At 49.3% G+C, this 21,568-nt stretch overlaps 1 protein-coding gene and 1 non-coding gene across 2 annotated transcripts in view; both read right to left on the bottom strand.

The window, feature by feature from the left end:
* Window positions 1-21,568, bottom strand: part of ATP5F1A (ATP synthase F1 subunit alpha) — a 49,029-nt gene that overhangs the window by 15,024 nt on the left and 12,437 nt on the right. Inside the window, exons 2-8 of the mRNA XM_060236216.1 lie at window positions 15,350-15,428; window positions 13,416-13,585; window positions 11,145-11,318; window positions 10,885-11,051; window positions 7,909-8,057; window positions 2,994-3,145; window positions 2,053-2,277 (exon numbers count right to left, since the gene is read on the bottom strand). Of these exons, the coding sequence (XP_060092199.1) occupies window positions 2,053-2,277; window positions 2,994-3,145; window positions 7,909-8,057; window positions 10,885-11,051; window positions 11,145-11,318; window positions 13,416-13,585; window positions 15,350-15,428 (1,116 nt within the window). The remainder of the gene's footprint in view (window positions 1-2,052; window positions 2,278-2,993; window positions 3,146-7,908; window positions 8,058-10,884; window positions 11,052-11,144; window positions 11,319-13,415; window positions 13,586-15,349; window positions 15,429-21,568) is intronic.
* Window positions 17,044-17,179, bottom strand: LOC132570668 (small nucleolar RNA SNORA2/SNORA34 family). The gene has a single exon (XR_009555367.1). It is a non-coding gene; the product is annotated as a small nucleolar RNA SNORA2/SNORA34 family (small nucleolar RNA).

The following is a 21,568-nucleotide window of genomic DNA, read 5'->3' as shown; positions in this document are numbered from 1 at the left end:
CAACAAACTGCATCGGGTTCAGGCGTGTATCAGTGTCAAGAAGCAGTCCAATAGTCATACACTTACTGTCATGGGTGCTGGGGGCCCTGCAGAAGAAACTGTGCCCCTGCCACCTGCACCAGTGCCCCTGCCTCCTGCTGGAGAAGATCCAAGCCCCCCTGCCTCGCCCTCTCGGGTGGCGCGTGTGCGTGACCGCCTCCGTCAGGACCTCAGGGATCGGAGGAGGGCGGCACGCTCACAAGCAAGACGCTCCCTGAGCCCTGAGTTTTAAGAGGATTCTGGCCCTTCTAAGAGCAAGGATGCTTGAGTTGCAACAGGATCCTAGCTGCCTCCCTGAGCCAGCAATTAGCCCAAATGGGCAACAGCCAGCAGAGGGCTATATAGCTGTAGGCTTTGGGAGGAGGCTTTGTGGAAGCAACTAGTCATCTCCCTGACGTTCTAGCATCCACTCCGGCTTGACTTTGGTTTCTGGACTCCCTGACTTTGGCTTGTGACTTCTGGACTCCCTGACCTCGGCTTCTGGACCTCGGACCTGCGATACTTGTACAGTGATTCGGATTTGGTGCCTCGGACCCTCCTGCTTACTGGCTACAGACCTCAGACTGCCCCTGGACTTTGCCTGACCGGGCCCCAGCCGTGACATATAGCACCTGTACTCAAGGATGACACAATCTTTTGGCAGTTCCAATTCACCTTAAAGTGATAGGACACTGACACACGGCGCCGTGACAAACTTACGCTGTGTCGGCTTCTGTCGCCCTCCCCCTCGGCTCCATTTCCAGCTCACCTCAACCCTTTTGATTTGATGTGAGGGTCACACGGTACCGTTTCAGATTATGGACAGCAGAAAGGACAAGACGTGGCAGAAGAGGGAGCGGAACGGAGGACTAAGCAGCCTGAACACATCATTTATCTATTTTTATCTTTAATGCTTAGAGCAGGGGCGTCAAACTCATTGGTTATGAGGGCTGGATCTGACATAAATGAGACTTTGTTGGGCACAGCCATGTCGTGTTGGCCCGGGCCATGCTGGGCGTACCTATTTAAGATTAGGTAGCAGAGATATAAACTTTATAAAGGACACAGAGAAACACAATTATATATATATATTTTTTAAAAAACTTAAAGCATGCTCAAAACGTCAGCACTCCTTGGTCTTAAAGGTGCTTTCTTTGTATTTCTCCCATGGGCTCCAGGGAACTGGGCAAAGGAAGCTCTGGCTCTTTCCTTCCCTCCCCAGGGGACTGGTGGAGGAGGAGCCTCAGCAAATTTAAGGAAGAGGGGCTTGGCTCAGTAGCCCTGCTGTGCGATTGAGACAGCCTGGAAAAACAAGCTCTGCCTCCCCCACCCTTCCTTCCCAAGGGAGACGCCTCAGTCAATGGAGAAAAGACAGGTTTTGCTCTATGGCTCCTGTGTGATCGAGCAAGCCTTGCAAAGCAAGCTGCGATGCAGAAGGAAGCAAGAGAGAGGGAGAAGGAAGGAGATGACAGCCAGTTGCTCGGGGGCCTCATTTTTGACACCCCTGGCTTAGATTTTGCCTTTCCTCATTGTTCAAGGTAGCTTACAATAACAGTTACGCACCGGGCTTTTTGGATAGAAAAAGCCCAGCAGGAACTCATTTGCATATTAGGCCACATCCCCAATGCCAAGCCAGCCAGAACTGTGTTCCTGCTAAAAAAAAAAAGCCTGCGCACATTTTCAATGAGAACCAAAATACAACTGCCTTCCCTCCCCACAACAAACACCTTGTGAGGCAGGTGGGGCTGAGAGAGCTCTAAGAGAACTGTGACTGGCCCAAGGTCACCCAGCAGGCTTCCGGTGGAGGAGGAGTGGGGAATTAGACCTGGTCCTCCAGATTAGAGCCTGCTGCTTAGCCACTACAACCGCGCTGACTCTTTTATCAGCCTCGGTATTTTCGGTAACACCATGATTCAAACAGGACACTTGGCAACTGTTTCCAGAGTTCCGCTCTTTAGGGACACACCTGGATGCCACCTCCCTGCTTCACTCACAGATGCCTGTCTTCCCATCCACAGCTTCACTGAATCCTACCTGCCCATCGGTGATAGAAATGACATTCGTCGGAATGTAGGCCGACACGTCACCAGCTTGAGTCTCGATGACAGGAAGAGCAGTCAGAGAGCCGCCACCAAAGGAATCGTTCATTTTGGCTGCACGCTCCAGAAGACGGGAGTGGAGGTAGAACACGTCACCGGGGTAGGCCTCTCGGCCGGGGGGTCGACGCAGCAGCAAGGACATCTGGCGGTAGGCAACAGCCTGAGGAGGCAAAATAAATGGGTCAGTTAACAGGGGCTTTGCTGAGCCCAAAGAGTTATTCTTGAGAGGGGTAGTTTGGGTTAAATCAAGAGCGTTGAACTAATTTGTTACAAGGACCAGATCTGACATAAATGAGACTTTGTCTGGCCAGGTTATGTGTACTTCTATTTAAGATTAGGTAGCAGAGATATACACTTTATAAAGGACACAAACACAATTAAAGGTCTTTGAGAAGAAAAACTTAAAATAAAAAAAGCTTAAAACATTAGCACTCATTGGTCTTAAAGGTGCTTTCTTTATATTTCTCTCAAGGGATCCAGGGAACTGGGCAAAGGAAGCTCTGGCTCTTTCCTTCCTTCCTCAGGGGACCAGGAGGGGGAGAAGCCCGAGCCAATAGAAGAAAGAGAGGCTTGGCTCAGTAGCTCTGCTGTGCGATTGAGAGAGCCTAGCAAAGCAAGCTCTCCCTTCGCCTTTCCTCCCTAAGGAAGGAGTCTCAGCCAATGGAGAAAACAGATACTTTGTTCCGTAGCTCCTATGTGATTGAGCAGGCCTCGCAAAGCAAGCTGTTATGCAGAAGGAAGCAAGATATAGGGAGAAGGAAGCAGATGACAGCCAGCTTCTTTGGGGCCTGACAGAAGCCCTCTGGGGCCTGATTTGGTCCCCGGGCCTCATGTTTGACACCTCTGGGTTAAAAGGTCACAATCTTGAGTCCAAACCTGCTTGGATAAATCATCGTAGATAATGAGGGCGTGTTTGCCGTTGTCTCGGAAGTATTCCCCCATGGAGCAGCCGGAATAAGGAGCCAGGTACTGGAGAGGGGCAGCATCTGAGGCTGTGGCGGAGACCACAATAGTGTACTTCATGGCATCTGGAAGAGACAACCGACGCGTCAGCAGAGTTCCTTCATCAATCTTCCGGCTGCTTCTCGTCCAACGGCGAGGACAGGGGTGGCCAAACTGTGGCTCGGAAGCCACATATGGCTCTTTCACACATATTGTGTGGCTCTCGAAGCCCCCACTGCCTAGTTGGCTGGCTTGGAGAAGGCATTTATGGTTAAAGTTGCTTTCTTTCCATCTCTCCTCCCTCCCTCCCTGCTCTCAAACATCTGACGTTCCTGTCTTGTGGCTCTCAAAATCTGACGTTTATTCGATGCGGCTCTTACATGAAGCAAGTTGGGCCACCCCTGCGCTAGGAGATCTGCCCGGCTAGCAATACTTCCCAGCTTGGTGAGGGCTGGCCTCACGTCTGGAAAACCCAGGTTCAAATCCACACAGTCACGGAAGCTGGCTGGGTGACCCTGAACCGTTCGCACCCCTCTTGGTCTAACTTACATCACAGGGTTGTTGGGGGGGGGGGACATTGTCAGAGCCAGATTAACAATTAGGCCAAGTAGGGACTGGCCTGTAGGCCCCCACACCTTTAGGGGCCACAGGCTGGCTCCCCCCCCCTTATTCCAGTTTCCCCCCTGCTTGCAGCCCTTCCAGCCAGCAACTGAGCTGCTCTTTGCATGACTTGCTGACATCGTCACCAAGTTTGCCTCTTTCTGCCTCTCCCCCGCTGCTTTGTCGAAGGGGCTTTTGAGAACATGGCTGCAGCAAGGATGGTGGGCAGTGCGGAGGGTGCTCAGACTCTGAGATAATTTGTGAGGGGCGCCCCCCCCCACACAAGATTTCAACTGCTTGGGGCCGCCACAGGGTTTAATCCATGTCACGATGCCCAGTTGTATGACCGAATACTGTGTATGTGATAGGTAACTAGTCTGTGCTTGGCCCAGACCAAAGCCTCTTTGTAATCACAGGTGCTGGAAAATTTGCTTTCGGCGGGGTTCTCCTCTCAGCTCCCACAGAAGCACACAGCATTCGTAGTTAAGAACCAAAGAAGGCTGCCACTGGATCAGAGCAATGGTCCATCTGGTCCAGCCTCCTGCCTCACACAATGGCCAACCAGTTCCTCTGGAGTGACAACAACAGGACAGAGAGGCTAAAGCCTTCATAAGAACATCAGAAGAGCCCTGCAGGGTCAGATCAGTGGTCCATCTAGTCCTACATCCTAACTCACAGAATGGCCAACCAGTTCCTCTAGAGGGCCAACAATAGGGCATAGAGGCTGAGACCTTCATTAGAACGTCAGAAGAGCCCTGCTGGATCAGACCAGTGGTCCATCTAGTCCTACATCCTAACTCACAGAATGGCCAACCAGTTCCTCTAGAGGGCCAACAATAGGGCATAGAGGCTGAGACCTTCATTAGAACATCAGAAGAGCCCTCCTGGATCAGACCAGTGGTCCATCTAGTCCTACATCCTATCTCACAGAATGGCCAACCAGTTCCTCTGGAGGGCCAGCAACAGGACATAGAGGCTGAGACCTTCATAAGAACATCAGAAGAGCCCTCCTGGATCAGACCAGTGGTCCATCTAGTCCTACATCCTATCTCACAGAATGGCCAACCAGTTCCTCTGGAGGGCCAGCAACAGGGCATAGAGGCTGAGGTCTCCACAAGCACATCAAAAGAGCCCTGCTGGATCAGACCAGTGAGAGTCCATCTAGTCCAGCTTCCTGTCTCACACAGAGGCCAACCAGTTCCTCTGCAGGGTGAACAACAGGGTATGGAGGCCTCCATAAGAACATCAGAACATCCCTGCTGGATTAGACCATTGGTTCATCTAATCCAGCAACCTGTTCCACACAATGGCCAGCCAGTTCATCTGGGCAGCCAACAACAGGGCACAGAGGCCACGGCCTTCATAAGAACATAAGAGGAGCCCTTTTGGATCAGACCAGTGGTCCATCTAGTCCAGCATCCTGCCTCACAGTGGCCAACCAGTTCCTCTGGAGGGCCAACAATAGGGCACAGAAACGGAGACCTTCCCCTGATTTTGCCTCCTGGCTCTGGGATTCAGAGGCTTAGTGCCTTTGAATGCAAAGGCCCCTGGTTAAGAGCAAGGCGACAATGTCTGCCAGTTCATAACCTTATTTGTCTCTAAGGAGGGACGCTTGCCTTATCACCAAAAACAGGGATCTCCATCAGGGTGCTCATGAGCACTACTCAATATCTTTTCTGGAACCAGTCAAGAGTTTTTAGGAAATGGAAGCTTTGACTCTTGAAAGGCTTGTTTTCCAGAAATCTTGTCGGTTTCTAAAGCTACAGAATTCTCAAATGGTTATGACCAGAACTTTTTTTGGAACAAGAATTCCTTTGCATATTAGGCCACACCCCCTTGATGTAGCCAATCCTCCTGGAGCTTACAGGGTTCATAGTACAGGGCCTACTGGAAGCACCAGGAGGATTGGCTACATCAGGGGGTGTGGCCTAATATGCAAAGGAGGTCCTGCTAGAATTCCTTACAGGGCTCTTCTCACAGGGCTTGCTGTAAGCTCCAGGAGGACTGGCTGCATCAGGGGTGTGTGGCCTAATAGGCAAAGGAGGTCCTGCTAGAATTCCTTACAGGGCTCTTCTCACAGGGCCTGCTGTAAGCTCCAGGAGGATTGGCTACATCAGGGGTGTGTGGCCTAATAGGCAAAGGAGGTCCTGCTAGAATTCCTTACAGGGCTCTTCTCACAGGGCCTACTGAAGCTCCAGGAGAATTGGCTACATCAGGGGTGTGTAGCCTAATAGGCAAAGGAGGTCCTGCTAGAATTCCTTACAGGGCTCTTCTCACAGGGCCTGCTGTAAGCTCCAAGAGGATTGGCTACATCAGGGGTGTGTGGCCTAATAGGCAAAGGAGGTTCTGCTAGAATTCCTTACAGGGCTCTTCTCACAGGGCCTGCTGTAAGCTCCAAGAGGATTGGCTACATCAGGGGGGTGTGGCCTAATAGGCAAAGGAGGTCCTGCTAGAATTCCTTATAGGGCTCTTCTCACAGGGCCTACTGTAAGCTCCAGGAGGATTGGCTACATCAGAGGGGTGTGGTCTAATAGGCAAAGGAGGTCCTGCTAGAATTCCTTACAGGGCTCTTCTCACAGGGCCTGCTGTAAGCTCCAGGAGGATTGGCTACATCAGGGGGGTGTGGCCTAATAGGCAAAGGAGGTCCTGCTAGAATTCCTTACAGGGCCTGCTGTAAGCTCCAGGAGGATTGGCTACATCAGGGGTGTGGCCTAATAGGCAAAGGAGGTCCTGCTAGAATTCCTTGCAGGGCTCTTCTCACAGGGCCTGCTGTAAGCTCCAGGAGGATTGGCTACATCAGGGGTGTGTGGCCTAATGGGCAAAGGAGGTCCTGCTAGAATTCCTTACAGGGCTCTTCTCACAGGGCCTACTGTAAACTCTTGGAGGATTGGCTACATCAGGGGTGTGTGGCCTAATATGCAAAGGAGTTCCTACTACAAAAAAAGCCCTGGTTATGACCTTTTAAGGCCTTGCGCGGTCCGGGACCGACGTATCTACGGGACTGCCTCCTCTGCTATGCTCTGCTGGTTGAAATCTACTGGTGACCCCCAGCCCCATCGAGGGCCAGGACTTTTTCGGTCCTGGCCCCGACCTGGTGGAACTCTCTGCTGGAAGATACCAGGGCCCTGCGGGATCTTTTACAATTCCGCAGGGCCTACAAAGCAGAGATGTTCCGCCAGGCTTTTGCTTGAGGACAGTGATGGTTGCCGGGCTGGCACCCCCCTTCTCCCTCCACTTAAGGGGAGAACTGCTCCCAATGCCCAGAAAGCAGAATTACAGCACTTCATAATGTTCATTGGGTTGCAACTGTTTTAAATTGCTGGTTTTGTGTATGTGTATTTCTTGCTGTACATCAGCTAGAACCTGGCATTGGCAGGGATGAGGTTATTCACAACTTTAAATATAATATAATACAACAGGGGTGGCCAACAGTAGCTCTCCAGATTTTTTTTTTTGCCTACAACTCCTATGCTGCCATGCTGGCTGGGGCTGATGGGAGTTGTAGGCAAAAAAAAAAAAACATCTGGAAGGCTACCACTGGCCACCCCTGTAATATAATAGGGTGGAATTCTATCAGGAGCTCCTTTGCATATTAGGCCACACGCCCCTGATGTAGCCAATCCTCCTGGAGTCTACAAAAAGAAGCCTTGTAAGCTCTTGGAGGATTGGCTACATCAGGGGCGTGTGACCTAATATGCAAAGGAGCTCCTGATAGAATTCCACCCCTGACAACAACAGCACAGCTGTTCTAAAGTAAAAGGTAAAGGTAGTCCCCTGTTCAAGCACCAGTCGTTTCCGACTCTGGGGTGACGTTGCTTTCACAACATTTTTACAGCAGACTTTTTACGGGGTGGTTTGCCATTGCCTTCCCCAGTCATCTACACTTCCCCCCCCCCCCCCCAGCAAGCTGGGTGCTCATTTGACCGACCTCGGAAGGATGGAAGCCTGAGTCAACCTGAAGCCGGATACCTGAACCAGCTTCCGCTGGGATTGAACTCAAGTCGTGAGCAGGGAGCACTGACTGCAGCTTTACCGTTCTGCGCCATGGGGCTCTCTTTTATATAACTCTGTTTTACCTAAGTACCTCTTTAAGCATGATGCCGCAATCCGCTAACTCGGTTGGGCTTTTTTGCTCCTAGTAATCCGAGCTGCTGCTTTGATCAGTCCGAAATCACATACCAACCGGGCCTGTTTAGAAAACAGCAGCGTTTTTTTCCCCCCGGCGGAAAAGCCACGGCAAACGAAATACCTGCATCGCTCAGCCTCTTGACCAGCTGGGCCACCGTTGATCTCTTCTGGCCGATGGCAACGTAGATGCAGTACAGTTTCTTCTTCTCGTCGGCCCCGTCGTTGAACCGCTTCTGGTTGATGATGGTATCGATGGCGATCGAAGTTTTGCTGCAGGGAGGTAAGAGAAGCGGTCAGGATCCTGCAGCGCTGCAAGCTGCTTGGAGTGACAAGCCCTTTGGAAGTTCCGTTCGGGGATTCCTTCGGCGCTCATCGCGGCTTCTCCATGAAAAGAGGAGGAGCCGTGGCGGAGCGTTATCCTCGGCAGCCTGTCTGCCGCTACTGATCTCTCACAGTGCATTATGGGATGCGGTAACAATCGAACAGGGAGCGGCAATGCCTGAACACAGGCAATGCTCCACGTCAGGGTCGCTAACGCAGTGCCCTTCGAGATTATTTTAGAAAGCGGAAGCGGCGATATTGGGCTTTTCCCAGCAAGCCTTCGGATTGGCTCTGCAGATTTTTAAATATGTCGCTCTGGCAGCAGTTGCTGCCACAGCACAAGGATCTTCACTGGGCAACTGCAGGTAAGCCGTGGTGGCCATTTTGTAGCTGGGTCCTCCCCCCCCCCCCCCGCCACTCCCCAGCAGCCAGTCTGGTGTAGTGGTTAGGAGTGTGGACTCTTATCCAATATCTTCATCTACCTCACAGGAGAACCGGGTCTGATTCCCCACACCTCCACTTGCACCTGCTAGCATGGCCTTGGGTCAGCCACAGCCCCAGCAGAATTTGTCCTTGAAAGGGCAGCTGCTGTGAGAGCCCTCTCAGCCCCACCCACCTCACAAAGTGTCTGTTGTGGGGGAAGAAGGGAAAAGAGATTGTGAGCCACTCTGAGACTCTTCGGAGTGGAGCGCGGGATATAAATCCAATATCTTCATCTACCTCACAGGTTGTCTGTTATGGGGGAGGAAGGGAAAGGAGATTGTGAGCCGCTCTGAGACTCTTCGGAGTGGAGGGCGGGATATAAATCCAATATCTTCATCTACCTCACAGGGTGTCTGTTGTGGGGGAGGAAGGGAAAGGAGATTGTGAGCCGCTCTGAGACTCTTCGGAGTGCAGGGCGGGATATAAATCCAATATCTTCATCTACCTCACAGGGTGTCTGTTGTGGGGGAGGAAGGTAAATGAGATTGTGAGTCGCTCTGAGACTCTTCGGAGTGGAGGGCGGGATATAAACCCAATATCTTCATCTACCTCACAGGGTGTCTGTTGTGGGGGAGGAAGGGAAAGATTGTGAGCCGCTCTGAGACTCTTCGGAGTGGAGGGCGGGATATAAATCCAATATCTTCATCTACCTCACAGGGTGTCTGTTGTGGGGGAGGAAGGTAAAGGAGATTGTGAGCCGCTCTGAGACTCTTCGGAGTGGAGGGCGGGATATAAATCCAATATCTTCATCTACCTCACAGGGCGTCTGTTGTGGGGGAGGAAGGGAAAGGAGATTGTGAGCCGCTCTGAGACTCTTCGGAGTGGAGGGCGGGATATAAACCCAATATCTTCATCTACCTCACAGGGTGTCTGTTGTGGGGGAGGAAGGGAAAGGAGATTGTGAGCCGCTCTGAGACTCTTCGGAGTGGAGGGCGGGATATAAATCCAATATCTTCATCTACCTCACAGGGCGTCTGTTGTGGGGGAGGAAGGTAAAGGAGATTGTGAGCCGCTCTGAGACTCTTCGGAGTGGAGGGCGGGATATAAATCCAATATCTTCATCTACCTCACAGGGTGTCTGTTGTGGGGGAGGAAGGGAAAGGAGATTGTGAACCGCTCTGAGACTCTTCGGAGTGGAGGGCGGGATATAAATCCAATATCTTCATCTACCTCACAGGGCGTCTGTTGTGGGGGAGGAAGGGAAAGGAGATTGTGAGCCGCTCTGAGACTCTTCGGAGTGGAGGGCGGGATATAAACCCAATATCTTCATCTACCTCACAGGGTGTCTGTTGTGGGGGAGGAAGGGAAAGGAGATTGTGAGCCGCTCTGAGACTCTTCGGAGTGGAGGGCGGGATATAAATCCAATATCTTCATCTACCTCAAGGGCATCTGTTGTGGGGGAGGAAGGGAAAGGAGATTGTGAGACTCTTCGGAGTGGCGGCAAAATGGCCCCGGAGCATGCTAATTGATACAGCTCACAAAGGAGAGTTTTTGCTCACAAGACTCCACAGCTTAGTGTCAAACTCATTTGTTATGGGGGCCGGATCTGACATAAACGAGACCTTGTTGGGCCGGGCTCTGTGTGTCCCTATTTAAGATTATGTAGCAGAGATATAAAACATTATAAAGGACACAGACAAACACAATTAAATATATATGTTTTTAAAACTTAAAACATTAGCACTCGTTGGTCCTAAAGGCGCTTTCTTTGTATTTCTCCCATGGGATCCAAGGAACTGGGCAAAGAAAGCTCCGGCTGTTTCCTTCCTTCCCCAGGAGACTGGCAGGGGAAGGAGCCTCAGCCAATAGAAGGAAGAGAGGCTTGGCTCAGTAGCTCTGCTGAGCAACTGAGAGAGCGTGGAAAACAAGCTCTGCCTCTCCTCCCCCCCTCAATGGAGAAAATATAGGATTTGCTCTGTAGCTCCTGTGTGATTGAGCAAGCCTGGCAAAGCAAGCCGTGATGTAGAAGGAAGCAAGCTAGAAGGAGAAAGAAGCAGACGACAGCCAGTTGCTCGGGGGTCTGATAGGAGCCCTCCAAGGGCATGACTCGGCCCACGGGTCGCATATTTGACACCCCTGGCTTAGAGGGAGCATTGGACCCCTGGCCTGTGTGCATCTCAAATGCGCAAATCCCCAGTCAAAACAACGTTCTTTGAAGACGGAGGATTAGAAAAAGAAACGCTCTTCCCCTCTCAGTTCCCAGGGTGTCCGACTGGAAATCCTCCTCGACAGCAATCCTGCCCCCCCAGCAATCAAAATAAAGCCTTTTCAGCAGTCAACATCTGCTTCTTACCCGGTCTGCCTGTCTCCAATGATGAGCTCACGCTGGCCACGGCCAATGGGTACCAAACTGTCCACGGCCTTGATGCCCGTCTGCATGGGCTCGCGCACGGAGATTCTCGGAATGATCCCGGGGGCCTTAAGACCAACCCTCCTCCGTGTCTTGGAACCGATGGGGCCCTTTGAGGCAAGACAACATTGTCATTTCTTTCAAAATACAGTCGGGCCCTAACAGCTAAACTGCAGCCCCAGTACATACAACTGCCACGCTACCTTTCCGTCGATGGTATTGCCCAGAGCGTCTACCACGCGACCCAAGAGCTCTTCGCCCACTGGGACGTCCACAATGGCTCCTGTCCTCTTCACAATGTCCCCTTCCTTAATTAGTCTGTCGTTACCAAATACGACAACGCCAACGTTGTCAGGCTCCAAGTTCAGGGACATACCCTAGGGAGAGAAAAAAAAAAAGCGTCTACACATTTTAGCAAGCATAAAAGTAGCAAGTAGATTTTCTAGCTGAGCACTGGTAGACTTTCTAGCTGAGCACTGGTAGACATACACAGAGATGTAATATTTCTGCAAATTTTGAAGACGACTGCAGATTTATACCACGCCCTTCTCTCTGAATCAGAGACTCAGAGCGGTTTACAATCTCCTATATCTTCTCCCCCAACAGACACCCTGTGAGGTGAGTGGGGCTGAGAGGGCTCTCCCAGCAGCTGCCCTTTCAAGGACAACCTCTGCGATAGCTATGGCTAACCCAAGGCCATTCCAGCAGGTGCAAGTGGAGGAGTGGGGAATCAAACCCCGTTCTCCCAGATAAGAGTCCGCACACTTAACCACTACACCAAACTGGCTCTCCAGAGACTCAGAGTGGCTTACAATCTCCTATATCTTCTTCCCCCTCACCCTGTGAGGTGGGTAGGGCTGAGAGGGCTGTCACAGCAGCTGCCTTTTCAAGGACAACCTCTGCGATAGCTATGGCTAACCCAAGGCCATTCCAGCAGGTGCAAGTGGAGGAGTGGGGAATCAAACCCTATTCTCCCAGATAAGAGTCTGCACACTTAACCACTACACCAAACTGGCTCTCCACAGACTCAGAGTGGCTTACAATCTCCTATATTTTCTCCCCCCACAACAGACACCCTGTGAGGTGAGTGGGGCTGAAAGGGCTCTCGCAGCAGCTGCCCTTTCAAGGAGAACTCTTGCAAGAAGCTATGGCTGACCCAAGGCCATTCCAGCAGCTGCAAGTGGAGGAGTGGGGAATCAAACCCGGTTATCCCAGATAAGAGAGATGTTGCTGACCCAGGCCCATTCCAGCAGCTGAAAGTGGAGGAGTGGGGAATCAAACCTGGTTCTCCCAGATAAGAGAGCTGTGGCTGACCCCAGGCCATTCCAGAAGCTGCAAGTGGAGGAGTGGGGAATCAAACCCGGTTCTCCCAGATAACAGAGCTGTGGCTGACCCCAGGCCATTCCAGGAGCTGCAAGTGGAGGAGTGGGGAATCAAACCCGGTTCTCCCAGATAAGAGTCCACACACTTAACCACTAACCAAACTGGCTGGAAGCTGGAAGGGGAGGGGGGGGGGGAGACATTTCCTCCCTTTTAGGAGAGGAAACAGAATCTAGGGGGGGGGGGGAGAGGAATTGAACTGGACTCAGTAAGTACTTCCTTAAACCTCCCTACTGAACTTAAATTTCTTTCAGTGATTTAATGTATAAGCGCTGTTTATAACTTAACCGGCATAGAAAACGCTATTTGGCATATTACGTTAAGCAAGTCTGGCCACGCCTGCTCTGGGCCTTCAAATCCCTAAATACAACAGGTGAAGGCTGCCAAGCCATTTGCAAACAGCAAGCATGTTCTCCGCTGATAAGAGTTCTGGGAAACATGGTGAAGAATCGTGACCGTCGGCGTACAACACTGGCCTAGAACGGGTGCAGAAGAGAGCGATGAGGATGACCAGGGGCCTGGAGACCTACGAGGAAAGGCTGAGGGACTTGGGCATATTCAGCCTGGAAAAAAGGAGGATGAGGGGGGACAGAATTGCTCTCTTGAAGCATTTGAAGGGCTGTTGAAGGAGAGGGCAAGGGCAGCAGAGGAGAGGACTCGCAACGATGGGCTTCAATTACATGTGGAAATGTGCTGGCTGAATATTAGTTGCTTTTTTTCCACTGTAAGCGTCGTTCAGCAGTGGAATGGCGAGCTTCCCCTTGCTAGCAGCAGCTGGACAAATATTTATCAGGGCTGCTTTCGGCTGAACCTGCACTGGGCAAGAGAGCTGGACTAGATGGCCTCTCTGGCCCTTTCCAAACTCTATGATTTTAGATATACCGCAGCTTCTGACATTAGGCTGGAGGTCTAATGGCTTCGTCGAGCAGAGGACCTCCCCGCCACTGTTCTTAAACCCTATTTTCTGAGACTTCCGCTCCATGCCTTTCACCCTTTGTATTTAGGACGTGCTTCATCTAACGAGCAAGGGGAACTCTCGAACCCGAGACAACTGTATTTGCTACAAACGTGCCTGCAGAGAAGAAAGAACTTGCCTTCAGCCCGGAGGAAAACTCGACCATTTCTTCGGCCTGAACATTCCGCAGGCCGTACACGCGGGCGATGCCGTCACCGATTGAGAGGACGCGCCCCGTTTCCTCCAGTTCGGCAGAGGTGTCGGCCCCAAGAATGCGTTCCTCGAGGATAGAGGAAACTTCAGCAGTGCCTGAGAAAATTTACGTTAGGACAATTAAGTCCGGTCGTTTCTTACACTGCGGATCGAGGCTCTGGGGCCATGTTAAGATGTGTACACAACTCTAGGGAAAGCCAAAAGTACTTCATGCCCTACTGCAGGGGTGGCCAACGGTAGCTCTCCAGATGTTTTTTTTTTGCCTACAACTCCCATCAGCCCCAGCCAGCATGGCCAATGGCTGGGACTGATGGGAGTTGTAGGCAAAAAAAAAACTTCTGGAGAGCTACCGTTGGCCACCCCTGCCCTACTGACTCCTCCAACTTCCCAGGGTCTTCAGAGAGGCAGTACGCACACTGTCTAAACAAGCAGAACGCGGCAGGTTAGAACAGATAACCCTTCTTCACCCAAAGGGTGATTAACACGCAAAATTCACTGCCACAGGAGATGGTGGCAGCTACAAGCATAGCCAACTTTAAGAGGGGATTGGATAAAAATATGGAGCAGAGGTCCATCAGTGGCTATTAGCCACAGTGTGTGTGTGTGTATAGTATATATGTGCGTGTGACACAGAGTGTTGGACTGGATGGGCCATTGGCCTGATCCAACAGGGCTTCTTATGTTCTTATGTGACACAGAATGTTGGACTGGATGGGCCATTGGCCTGATCCAACAGGGCTTCTCTTATGTTCTTATGTGACACAGAGTGTTGGACTGGATGGGCCATTGGCCTGATCCAACATGGCTTCTCTTATGTTCTTATGCGACAGAGAGTGTTGCACTGGATGGGCCATTGGCGTGATCCAACATGGCTTCTCTTATGTGACACAGAGTGTTGGACTGGATGGGCCATTGGCCTGATGCAACATGGCTTCTCTTATGTTCTTATACGACAGAGAGTGTTGCACTGGATGGGCCATTGGCGTGATCCAACATGGCTTCTCTTATGTTCTTATGTGACATACAGTGTTGGACTGGATCGGCCATTGGCCTGATCCAACATGGCTTCTCTTATGTTCTTATGCTAGGTGCGGGGTGTGTGTGTGTGTGAAAATACAGTGTAGGCTTCCTAGGAAGTAAGGCAGGGGGTCTGCAACCTTTTTGAGCTTGCAGGCGCCTCTGGAGTTCTGACAAAGCATGATGGGTGCAGGCACAAAATGGAAGCCACCATGCCTTTTCTTCAGGAAAAAGAGATACTGGAACTCTCCAGAGGGAAACAAAGGAGACACCCACAGGTGTCCCTCACAAACTTTTAAGTATTTTTTGAGGATTCTGTTCCCACAAAGAGGCTCCAGAACTCCATTCTGCCGTGTTCCCCTGGGTCAGGCAGATTAACTTTAAGTACTGCTCCGTCAATTAACTTAAATCAAGGTCTGTCACTCGTACGTTTTGGGGAGAGGAATCACGATCCACTTTCGCCTTTAATGCTTCAAGCAAACGTCGCTGTTGCCGGAGAAACAGCTGGCACCAGCCAGGCAACACCAGTTAGAAAGTCAAAAGGTCAAGCTCAAGCATTCTGACCGCAGCCACCAGCAGTGTTCCCTCTAAGCTGAGTTAGTGTGAGCTATCCTGGTTTCTTAGCCTCTGGCTCACACGTTTTTGTCTTCACTCGGAAAAATGGCCCCCGAGCAAACTGGTTTAGGCACTAGCTCGCATCTTCCGTGCCGGCAGCTCACAAAGTAGAATTTTTGCTCATGCGACTTCACAGCTTAAGAGGGCGTATCGGCCGCTAGTAGGGCCATGATCCGAGGCCATCACCAGCGCTTACTCCTTTACTCGCTCGCAATCGTTCAGACTCACCGGTTTTCTGCAGACTCGCCCTGGAGCCGTGGAGGTTCCTTGTCGCAACGAACGAGGCACCCAATGCATTTCGGGACACCTAGGGCAAAGAAAGATGATTAAGGGTTCTATTCAGGACCACTGCTGGTTACAAAATCTTGGTCTTCCATTAAGATAGGCACTGCCGCTGCCACTTGACCAGTGGTTTCCCCATATTCCACTGAAACACTGCCACCTGCGTAATAATACAGCCGGCCAATGCAATAAGACGATTTAATAGCAGAGTCAGCATTTCAGGTTTTTACTTTTTCCAGAGTAACACTTATGATTACTGATTTCATTGATATTATTACAGCAGGCGTCCTCCTGACCACCCCTGGCCCAAAGGACGTCCAACTTGCCAGGGCCTTTTCAGCCTTGGCCCCTGCCTGGTGGAATCGGCTCCCTATGGAGATCTGAGCTACTGCCGTTTCGTAGGGCCTGCAAGACGGAGCTATTCCGCCGGGCTTTTGCTTGAGACAGTGGGCATCCTGTTCCAGCTATTATTCCATCAGCTGGCCTCCCTTGTGGCAACGCTGTGTCTTACTTCAGTGCTATCCTGCTATCACTACCATCATTTAAGCTGGGTCTATCCCTGCTCATCTTGTATGAAGAAGAAGAAGATATCGGATTTATATCCCGCCCTCCACTCCAAAGAGTCTCAGAGCGGCTCACAATCTCCTTTCCCTTCCTCCCTCACAACAGGCACTCTGTGAGGCAGGTGGGGCTGAGAGACCTCTCCCAGAAGCTGCCCTTTCGAGGACAGAGTCTCAGAGCGGCCTACAATCTCCTTTCCCTTCCTCCCTCCCTCACAACAGACACTCTGTGAGGCAGGTGGGGCTGAGAGAGCTCTCCCAGAAGCTGCCCTTTCAAGGACAGCTCTGCGAGAGCGATGGCTGACCCAAGGCCATTCCAGCACCTGCAAGTGGAGGAGTGGGGAATCAAATCCAGTTCTCCCTAGTAAGAATCCGTGCATTTAACCACTATACCGAACTATAACCAAGCTCAAGTATATTTGTTAGGTCTTTTTCCGTGTAAGCACACACAGAATTGCAGCATCAGATGTGGTTGTTTTCTTATTAGATTTCTATTCTGTCCTTTCCTGAAGTTCCAGAGCAGATTACGATGATATAACAATTCTATATAAATATCCATAACATATAAGGTATTAAGAGATAGTATAAAAAATCCAATATTGGATGTTCAGAAATAATAAAATATTACAAACTTAATGGATGGGTAAGTTCCAAGGGAACAAGATGAGAAGGCCTCCCTGAGCAAGACAACGACTGCCCTTCTCTCTGAATCAGAGACACAGAGCGGCTGACAATCTCCTATATCTTCTCCCCCCACAACAGACACCCTATGAGGTGGCTGGGGCTGAGAGAGCTCTCCCAGAAGCTGCCCTTTCAAGGACAACTCCTATGAGGGCTGACCCAAGGCCATTCCAGCAGCTGCAAGTGGAGGAGTGGGGAATCAAACCTGGTTCTCCCAGATAAGAGAGCTACGGCTGACCCAAGGCCATTCCAGCAGCTGCAAGTGGAGGAGCGGGGAATCAAACCCGGTTCTCGCAGATAAGAGTCCCCACACTGAACTACTACACCAAACTGGCTCTCGCAAGCTTGCAAGCCCCTTGAAAGCTCAAAAAGGCTGACAGAGCTAAACTTTTGAGGCCGCGTTGTTGCTTCCAACTGAATTGACTGCGCCATCTGGAAACTACAGAACAGCCAACAGACCATAGGAAGGCATTGATGTGGGCTCCTGTTTGAAACTAGCGGCTACGGCAAGCCGCCAGCCTTGATTCAGGGCCAAGAAAACCAAGCTCAGTATTGTCCGCTCAGACCGGCAGCGGCTCTCCAGAGTCTCAGGCTGAGGTCTTTCACATCACCTCCTACCCGGTCATTTTAACTGGAGACGCCAGGGATTGAACTAGGGACCTTCTGCACGCAAAGCAGATGCTCTGCCAGTGAACCACAGCCCCTTCCCAGCCTGCCATGGTGGGACACCAGGTGCACACAAGCCCTAGGGGAGGGATGGGTACAGAGATCAAGGTTTGCCCTTGAGGCTGTCTCAGAACAAGCATTCATAAAAGATTTGACGTCCATACCTGGAAAGAATGTTCGTTAACTACTACACCTAATTTTCAACAGTGAGGAATACAAACTCTGAGATGCCTCTTCCTCATTATATCAACAGATCTTGAAGAAACAGTACACCTTTAGAGAGAGTCAGTTTGGTGTAGTGGTTAAGTGTGTGGAATCTCATCTGGGAGAAGCGGGTTTGATTCTCCACTCCTCCGCTTGCAGCTGCTGGAATGGCCTTGGGTCAGCCATAGCTCTTGCAGGAGATGTCCTTGAGAGGGCAGCTGCTGTGAGAGTCCTCTCAGTCGCACCCACCTCACAGGGTGTCTGTCGTGGGGGGAGAAGGTAAAAGAGTTTGTGAGCCCCTATGAGACTCTTTGGAGTGGAGGGCGGGATATAAATCCAATATCTTCATCTACCTCACAGGGTGTCTGTTGTTGCGGGGGGGGGGGAGGTAAAGGAGATTGTGAGCCGCTCTGACACTCTTCGGAGTGGAGGGCGGGATAGAAATCCAATATCATCATCATCATAATCTTTACAGATAAAGGTTGGTTAACAATGCTCCAACTGCAAACTCGCTGAATTCCACCCTGAAGGTGATTTCTGGAGCCAGGTTCAAGAGCTGAAGCCTAAATCGCTGGCCAATTCTCCATTCCAAATTACTGATAACAACTGACTTCCGTGTAATGGCGTGGTGTCGCTGAGCATTTTCCCGAGCTCCGGGAGAAGCTCTGTTTGCTGGCATTTGGGGGGGCTTTCTGTCTGGAAGTACCCCCTAAGAAGCGTCAGAAGACGCATCGCAGTCTGGGGTGCTTTTAGGAGACTGGATGGGGTGCGGAGGCTCTCCATTCAGCTCCTTTTAATCCCTGTAGCCGATGCCCAGCAACACCTATGTGACGAACCGGGCCACCGGATAAGGGAGCAGACGGAGGCAGCATTTCTCATCCGCTGCTTAAATCAACATCAAGACTTTTCAAGCTGGAACTATATTCCCAAAAAGTAACCATCGGATCGGCAAAGGTGTTGTGGAGAGACTCCTTGTTTGAGAGACGCAGAACGTGGAAAGAAGCTGAAGGAGCGGAGAAACGGGGCGGAGAGAAGAGAGGTGAGAGAGACGAGACGGACAAACGGTAAATGAAACGGTTTGAAGATTGAAGTAACAGTACAAAGGAAGAGAATAGAAAGGAGTCAGAATTATTGGGAACTAATAAACAACAGGAAGAAAGAAAGAGACCCAGACATTCAGCAAGTCTAAAACGGGTGGGTGAAGTGGAGCTGATCGGGGTGACAAGCGGACGGCGGGCAGACGCGGCTGGACTCGGGAAGAAAAGCGACTGCCGGAGAGATTGAGGGACTGAGTAAGTAATTGATGGTTGAAAGACGGACAGAGAAATGTAAGTGAAAATAAACTGTAAAGTATTAGAGTCGGAAGGATAAAGAAAGTGCAGGAGACGGAAAGGGAAAGGAGGACTGTTTGAAAGTATGGGTGTAAGTCAATGCAATGGCGACATCCATGTGCTGGAAAGTGAAACCATGAGGTGGGAAAGGAATGGCGTTTATTTTGCTGACTGAGAATGTCTAGGATTGGTGCTGGCTTTTAGAAGAACTGAGTTAAAGAGATTGTGCACAGAACTTGGAAGATTTAGACGGGATAAAGGGTGGGGAGACGGTTTTTAGCAGTGAATTCCTGCGGCTGTCTCTCCACCGAAGATGGGGTTTTGACTGCTGGAAAATCGTTTGGAATAATTTGAAATAAACTTTGTGAACATAGACAACAAGAACAAAAAGCATTAGAGGGTGGCAGAAGAAGAACAGAAGAAAGACAAATAGACATAACAATAAAAGAGGAATATAATTGAAGATATATAACAGAAGGTACAATAATATTGGAGAACTGAGAGCTATATGCCTCAAAAAATGGTTTTCCTATGTTGGGGGGAAAAATTAATTGTATAGTTGCTGGATTAGGAGAAGTAATTTAAGTGCTCAGTGATATATTTTGGTGTTAAGGTAGCTGCATTCTATGTAAAATAGAAATTGAGATAAGGAACTTAATGAATGTTTATTGCTATTGTTATCAGCATAATTAGAAGTGTTGGACTGAATGAACTTGAACTGAACTGAACTGAACTGTTGGTAGTTATATATGGGCTGAACAATTTAACTGTATTAATCTAACTAAATCTAACTAATAAGGAAACCTTCTGGGTAAGCTGACGTAGAATAGTGACGTTAAGAAGCTAAACTAACATTAATATTTAATTTAGAGGTGAAGAAAGTTTTATAAGAAACAGAGATGGGGCCCAAAAAAATAGGACAAGCCACCCCCCCACCCACTCCTGGGGGAGGAGGAAAACTAGTGTCTGAGACAGCAAATCAAGATGCCATTGAGAAACTACAAAACATAGTGATGGCTGGCTTTAAACAAAATCAGGAAGCTCTAGAGGAAATGAAAACAGACTTAATGGGACAGATAATAAAAACTAACAAACAGGTTGCAGAATTCCAGAAACAATTGTTGGGGAACACCCAACAGATTCACAGTTTGACTGCCAAAGTGGACAAGATGGAAGAAAAGGGAAAAGAGAGGTCCAATAAAGTTCAAGATAATGCAGCAAGGATAGCCCAACTAGAAGATAGAGTAATAAGGCTAGAGGCGGAAAAAGCGGCGTACATACTACGCTTTCAAGATATTCCAGAGGAAAAGAATGAAAATATAATAGAGAAAATTGTGGAGATGTTAACTTTTGAAGACGAAGAATGTTTGGAGGGGGGAAGGAGAGATATTGAGTGGGCTAGAAGAGTCTCCTCCAATTATACGCGACGACATAACTTGCCAAGAGAGGTTCAAGTTAAATTTGTACATCTCACAACATGTGAAAAAATTCAGAGGAAAGCTAAAGAGCAGGAGCTGAAATGGAAAGATGTCAAAATCAAAGTGTTGAAGGACGTACCTTGGGAAGTCCGACAGCGTAGAACGAAATATCGTAAGCTGTCAACATGGCTGATTAGTCACTCAATACAATTTAGATGGTTAATCCCAGAAGGGATTTTTTTCACATTCCAATCCAGAAGACATAACATAAATTCAATGGAAAAATTAGAAGAATTTTGGGAGCAATATGTAGATTTGAGTAGTCGAGAATCGGAAACAGGAGACGAACAAGAAGAAGAAGAAGAAGACTGCCAAAGTAACCCTGAGGAACAAATCGTGCAGAAGGCGCAGAGAGAAAAAACCAAGACAAAGTATAAGGCCAAAAAAGCTCAAAAACTAATACCTGATAGTATAGATTTGCCAAAATGAGACCTAACCTCGGAATTCAAATAACATCAGTGAATGTGAATGGTCTTAATGACCCACGAAAAAGACGAAGAATTTTCCAACAACTAAAGAAGACCTCCTCCTCAATAATCTGTTTACAAGAGACGCATATTCGAGAAAAAGATATAAAGTATCTACAAAATGACAAATTGGGGATTCTATATCACTCATCTGACCCAGAGAAAAAAAAGAGGGGAGTAGCTATATACGTATCTAGATCCATCCACTCCAAATGTCTTTATATGGACAACAAGGGAAGAATAGTGATAATAGAGATAGACCTTAATGGCAATAAAGTGATGCTAGCCAACATCTATGCTCCTAATGAAAATTTAGAGAAATTCTACCAAACTCTACATAGGAAGCTGATAGAATTGGAACCAAAGAACTGTTGCATTATTGGTGATTATAATGCGGTCCTGGATATAGAAAAAGACAAAAAATTTGAGGAACAAAAAAAGAGAAAGATACGGAGCATCTTGCCAAAAGCCTTTTTTAAACTAGTGGATGAATTCAACCTATTAGATGCATGGAGAACGAAAAACCCCTCAACTAAAGACTATACATTTTACTCACCGGTGTATAGATCCTGGTCAAGGATTGATATGTGCTGGCTTTCGGCAGATTTAACGTTGTCTCTTCAGCAGGCAGACATCCTACCAAGAACCTATGCTGATCACAATCCTATACAAATAAATTTGGTAGAAACTTTGAAAAAGTCTCGTTGGACCCTTAACTTGCAGATATTGAAAGAAGACAAATTTTTGGAAACAGCTAAGAAAGAAATTAAAGAATTTT

The sequence above is a fragment of the Heteronotia binoei genome, chromosome 4 (genome assembly GCF_032191835.1).
Source record: "Heteronotia binoei isolate CCM8104 ecotype False Entrance Well chromosome 4, APGP_CSIRO_Hbin_v1, whole genome shotgun sequence".
Classification (NCBI taxonomy): domain Eukaryota; kingdom Metazoa; phylum Chordata; class Lepidosauria; order Squamata; family Gekkonidae; genus Heteronotia; species Heteronotia binoei.
Note: the sequence above shows the minus strand (reverse complement) of the source record. Positions and strands in the feature narration are given on the sequence as shown.